The 6,275-nt window shown below is 47.7% G+C and overlaps 1 protein-coding gene across 1 annotated transcript in view; it reads left to right on the plus strand.

Moving 5' to 3' along the window:
• Window positions 1–804: 804 nt before the first annotated feature.
• Window positions 805–6,275, plus strand: part of LOC102372133 (zinc finger protein RFP-like) — a 13,619-nt gene continuing 8,148 nt past the window's right edge. The window contains exons 1-2 of the mRNA XM_006020250.3: window positions 805–1,231; window positions 5,712–5,807. Coding sequence (XP_006020312.1) covers window positions 815–1,231; window positions 5,712–5,807 — 513 coding nt within the window. The 5' untranslated portion in view covers window positions 805–814. The remainder of the gene's footprint in view (window positions 1,232–5,711; window positions 5,808–6,275) is intronic.

Raw genomic sequence — 6,275 nt, forward strand, 5'->3', positions numbered from 1 at the left:
AAAGGACTTTTTGTTGTCCTTAATCCTGGACACTAGCCTGAGAATCGTCTCTGCCTTGGCCTTCCTAATAGCCCTCCTACACTCACTTCAGGGCACACCCCAAGCTGGTAGCAGAGAGACAACTCAGCTCTGACTTCCAGTCCATTTCCCTAACCAATAGGCTGCTCTGCCTCCTTATACAGTCCTTGCCACATCTCCCATAGCGGGTGTTTGGGGTGAAATACAGCTCCAGTTCATGACTATAGAAACAGGCAGGTAGCAAAAGAACGACTTTGAGGTGGCTTTTCCTAAGAGACTACAAATGCAAATAAACTGATGGAGAGTTATGCCAGACATGTAACCAGGACAAACTAGATCAATGAGTCTCCTTTTAACTGATCCTTTCATCCATGTGGGAATTTCAATAGGAGCTTCCTTTTCCTTCCCTTGAGGGGCTCAGGGGATCCCAGCTGCCTTGAGGGGAGTGTCTGATATCTCTTCACCAATATCACAGGCAGGATTGAAGCATGGGTGGATCAGAACTCTCTCAGCTGCACTATCAGGTCTCCTGCTGCAGTGAAGATGGCTAGAGGGAGCGCAGGTCTGATTCTGATCCAGGCTCTATCTGACTCATACCACTGGAATTGGCAGCAGTGCCCTGTTCTGCTCTGTGCTCAGAGAACAAAAAAGCTTCAGTATGTGAGCCCTGACTCACTGCAGCTGTAAGCTGGAGCAGGCATTTTTGCAGGAAGTGCAACGCCTCTGTGGTTAAGGGTCAGCTTATTTCAAGGAACCGGGAAGTGAAATCAAACTTTGCTCCTGTCCTGGAGGAGCCATGGCTGCACATAATCCTGCAAGAACTCTCCAGGATGAAGCTTCTTGTTCCATCTGCCTGGATTATTTTAAGGATCCAGTGACTGTCGACTGTGGCCACAACTTCTGCCGAGCCTGCATCACCCAGTGCTGGTCAAGGTCGGATACAAACATCTCTTGCCCTCACTGCAGACAGGCGTTTCCCCAGAGGAACCTCAGGACGAACAGACAGCTGGGGAACGTTGTAGAAATAGCCAAGCAGCTGAACAAGCAAAAAGAAGAAGATGCTGATGTGGGGAGAGTGTGTGAGAAACACCAGGAGCCCCTGAAACTCTTCTGTGAAGATGACCAAAGGCCCATCTGTGTGGTGTGTGACAAGTCCAAGACACACAGGGCTCACACCGTGGTTCCCATTGAGGATGCTGCCCGAGAGTACAAGGTAGGGGGCAATCTGAATACTGTAACATGTGACAATATCATTGTACCACAGGGTTCCTGATATTCTGTGCTGCCCTGAAGGAACTGCATCACTTGATGACAACCCAGAAGGGCAGCAGGTAGCAATGGATCTAAGTCACCTTCACACCAGGGTGATTGGACGGGGCCCAAAACCAATTCTCTAAGGCAGGGGTTCTCAAACTGTGGGTTGCAACCCCCCAGGCAACTTAAAAGGGGCCCACAAACTTCCCAGCAGGTATTGTGGCAGTGTGGGGAGGTGGTGTGTGGCAGTGGTGTGGAGTGGTGGATGGTGGCGGCCTCTCAACCTCCCTGTCCCCCACCGCCGCCATCCAGCACTCGGGATCACGGTAGCACAAAGTTTGAGAACCCCTGCTTTAAGGTGTTCTAAAACAGAGGTGGCCAACCTGTGGCATGAGGGCCACAAGTGACATGGACAGCCTCTGTGTGGCACACAACAGTTCAGGAGGAGGAAAGGCAGCACCGTGGCAGATAGAGCAGGGAGAAGAAAGCAGAGCAGCAGATTGGATAGGAGAAAGTGATCAGCGTAACAGTCTGGGAGGGTAGGAGGCTGGTTTGTGGCATGCCTGCTAAAAAGGTAAGCTGGGTCTGGTGCCTTTTTCCTTCATTGGTATCCCACAGCATGAAGGAGTGAAGCTCTTCTTCGGAATTCCAGACCCACAGCGGCCTAGTTTTCAAATGAGCTAGCTAGTAACCACAACTGACCCCTCTGTTATGAGCATTTCCAAAGCATTTTCACATTGCTTGTTCACACCGATACAGCCTTTGTGGGGTTCCTCAAACAGAGGGGGACTCTTGGGTGAGGACTTGGACTTTATGTCTCTCGTGGTATTTGCATTTGCTGGAGCAAACTAGGGGTGTGCGAAGCAGGCCCTATTCAATTTGGATTTGGAAATTGCCTGAATCGGGGACAATGATCGATTTGTTGATTTGGATCATTGTCCCTGATTCAATTTGGCCAAATCCAAATCTGAAGATTCGATGCTGATTCAGAGAATCAGCAATTTGGACATAGACACAGCTTTAAATGTTCTTTCTACATACCTCGAGGTACCAGCGAGGTACTAGGATGCTGAGATGGATGGAGTGTCCCACAGGTCCACTTCTGGGTCTGCTGCCCGGCATGCCTGGGACCCCGCCATACTCTGGTGGGATACTCCATGCGCCCCAGCATCGCAGTATTCATGAGCCGCCTACTACCTAGAGGTATGTAAAAAATCATTTAAAGCTGTGCCTATGTCCAAATTGCCAAATCTTTCCGAATCTCTCCAAATCATTTGGAGGGTTCCGATTCAATTCAGAGAGATTAAAGGATTCTCTGATTCGATTCGGATTCAGAGATTCAGCCACCAGATCAGGCTGAATCTCCACCAAATCAAATCAGGGCCTGAAGCTTCACACAGCCCTAGAGCAAACCCTGAAATAGAGGGACAAACCTCTACCCCATGATCCCCTTTCTTTTCAGTGCAGAAAGTTCATCTTATTTATGCTTCCCTAAATCAGATGTTCTTAGGCAGATTGTTTTGAAAATTCTGGGGTGGAAGCAGAAAGCAGCTTGGCAGACAGGGAGATGGACAGGGGTCTAAAAGAATTACTTCATATTCCTTTTAGGGTTGCCCTATGTCTGGGTTTTCCCAGACATGTCCTCTCTTTGGATCCTCCCATCTCTGTCCAGGCAGTTTTTTGAAATCTGAACAAATGGGATGTTTGGGATTTTGCTCAACCCAAATAACAGAAGTTCTCTTATTCTAAGCTGAGGTTTTTTTCGGGTTTTTTTTTGGGAGGGGTGTGTTTTTTATAGTTCCAAACAATAGTTAGAACTACCACTCTAGATTACAATTATCCCATTCATCTATCATGGGTTTAGTACGCAGGTCAGTGGATGTTTCTGTCTGTCTGGAGCACATATATAATATGGAAACTTGGGCAAATAACTAGGGAAGAATATAAGAGCATTGCTCAGGCATGCAGGGATGAAGTCAGGAAGGCCAAAGCACAATTGGAATTGCAGCTAGCAAGGGATGTTGAGGGTGACAAGAAGAGTTTCTACAAGTATGTTGGTAGCAAGCGGAGGATCCAGGAAAGTGTGGGTCCCTTACTGAGTGGGGGAGGCAACTTAGTGACAGAAGATGCAGAAAAGGCTGAAGTGCTTCATGCCTTTTTTGCCTCAGTCTTTACAGGTAAAGTAGGCTCCCAGACTACTGCACCAGGCAGCACAGTTTGGGGAGGAGGTGAGCAGCCCTCAGTGGTGAAAGACCAAGTTAGGGACTACTTAGTAAAGTTAGACACATCCAAGTCTAGCACCTGAGGGTGCTGAGGGAGTTGGCTGGTATGATTGCAGAGCCATTGGTCATCATCTTTGAAAACTCATGGTTATCAGGAGAGGTTCCAGATGATTGGAAAAGGACAAACACAGTGCCCATATTTAAGAAAGGGAAAAAGGAGGATCCAGGAAACTACAGACCAGTCAGTCTCATCTCAGTCCCTGGAAAAATCATGGAGCAGATCCTCAAGGAACCCATTTCTAAGCACTTGGAGGAGAAAGTGATTAGGAACAGTCAGCATGGATTCACCAACGGCAAATCATGCCTGGCCAACCTGATTGCCTTCTATGATGAGATGACCGGCTCTGTGGGTGCGGGAAGCCCAGTGGATGTGATATACCTTGATTTTAATAAGGCTTTCAATACGGTCTCTTTCAGCAGTCTCACAGGCAAGCTAAGGAAGTACAGGCTGGATGAATGGACTGTAAGGTGGATAGAAAACTGACTGGAGCATTGGGCCTGGAGAGTAATAATCAATGGCTCAATGTCTAGTTGGCAGCTGGTATCAAGTGTGCGGGAAGCCCAGTGGATGTGATATACCTTGATTTTAATAAGGCTTTCAATACGGTCTCTTTCAGCAGTCTCACAGGCAAGCTAAGGAAGTACAGGCTGGATGAATGGACTGTAAGGTGGATAGAAAACTGACTGGAGCATTGGGCCTGGAGAGTAATAATCAATGGCTCAATGTCTAGTTGGCAGCTGGTATCAAGTGGAGTGCCCCAGGGGTTGGTCCTGGGCCCAGTTTTGTTCAATGTCCTCATCAACGACATGGAAAATGGCACAGAGTGCACCCTCAGCAAGTTTGCAGATGACACCAAGCTGGGGGGAGTAGTAGATATACTGGAGGGTAGGGCTAGGATTCAGCGTGACTTAGACAAATTGGAGGATTTGTTCAGAAGAAATCTCATGAGGTTCAACAAGGAAAAGTGCAAAGTCCTGCACTTAGGACAGAACAATCCCATGCACCGATACAGGCTGGGGGCTGACTGGCTGGGCAGCAGCTCTGCAGAAAAGGACCTGGGGGTCATGGGTGTCTGGTGCCTCTTGAGTAAGGGGTCAGCGACCGGGGGGCCACGCCACTTCCAGAACTTCCGCTTTTGCTGGCGGCACCGCTCCATGGCTGGCGCTCACAGTGGGGACACCGGTGCTCCCGCCTGCCCGCTGGCTAAACAGGGAGTGTGGCCTGACGGGGGTATACTTGTGCTACCCGCATCACCCCTGCTGGGGGTTACAGTGAACAATAGGCTGAATATGAGCCAGCAGTTTGCCTTGTTGCCAAGAAGGCTAATGGCATACTGAGTTGCATCAGTAGGTGTGTTGCCAGTATGTCAAGGAAAATGATTATTCCCCTCTATTCAGCACTGGTGAGGCCACATCTGGAGTACTGTGTTCAGCTTTGGGCCCCCCACTACAGAAAGGATGTGGACAAATTGGAGAGAGTCCAGCAGAGGGCAGCAAAAATGGTGAGGGGGCTGGGGGACATGACTTCTGAGGAAAGACTGAAGGAACTGGGCTTATTTCGTCTAGAGAAGAGAAGACTGAGAGGGGACTTAATAGCAGTCTTCAACTGTCTGAAGGGAGGTTAGATAGAGGATGGAGGTGGACTATTTTCAGTGGTGGCAGATGAAAGAACAAGGAGCAATGGTCTTAAGTTGCAGCAAGGGAAGTTTAGGTTGGATATTAGGAAAAACTCTCTCACCAGGAGGGTAATAAAGCACTGGAACATGTTACCTAGAGAGGTGGTGGAAGCTTCATCCTTGGGGGTTTTCTTAACCCAACTAGACAAAGCTTTGGCTGGGATGATCTAGTTGGGGATGGTCCTGCTTTGAGCAGGGGGTTGGACTAGATGACCTCCTGAGGTCCCTCCCAACCCTAACTTTCTATGATTGTATGATATAAAATTAAATTCTGCTGGTGGATGTAATTTCTTCTTCCATTTAAGGTGAATTGTGGCATTTGTAGGATAAAACAGAAAATTATTATTCATATATGTTTGTACAGCATGTATGCTTCTTTAAAGACAAATCCTGGGAGTGCTTCTGTAAGTTGTATCACTTTAGGGATAAAAATAACTTGGAAAAATAGCCTTCAATACAAAACGTTTGCTTTTTTCCACAGGATCAAATTAGGAGCCGTTTGGAGAGATGGAAGCAGGAGATAACAGAGATTGAAGAACTGAAAATGGTTGGAGAAATGACAAGCCAGGAACTTCTGGTATCTACCATTGTTACTCACTAGAATTAGCCTGGGTGTTTACTCTGAGCATTACAGAGGGTCATGCTCCATGACACCTTATTCAGTAATGGTTGTAAAGTACACCTGGAGGCAATTCAGTGGAGGCCAGGCTGGGCAAAGCAGAGACTGAACCAGAGTGTTTGTTTAGTGCTGTGTGTACTTAGGTTTGATAATGTGTATTTAAAGTGCATGGGATGATGTTTCAAAAGCTCCAAAGGGATCTGGGAATAGCACTCGCATTGAAAGTCACAGCGAGTCAATGGGATTGTGCTCTTAAGCCTTTGGAAAATCTTCTGCATGTTGAATAGCCGAGTTTCCCAGTGAACAGTATGGGGTAGCGTGAATAGAGTACTCGCTGAGAATCAAGAGGGCCGAGTTCTGCTTTTGACTCAACTCTTTACCCAGATCAAGTTGTTTCCTCTCTGTTTCTTCAAGTGTTTCCTGCTG

The sequence above is a fragment of the Alligator sinensis genome, unplaced genomic scaffold (genome assembly GCF_000455745.1).
Source record: "Alligator sinensis unplaced genomic scaffold, ASM45574v1 scaffold1097_1, whole genome shotgun sequence".
Taxonomy (NCBI): Eukaryota; Metazoa; Chordata; order Crocodylia; family Alligatoridae; genus Alligator; species Alligator sinensis.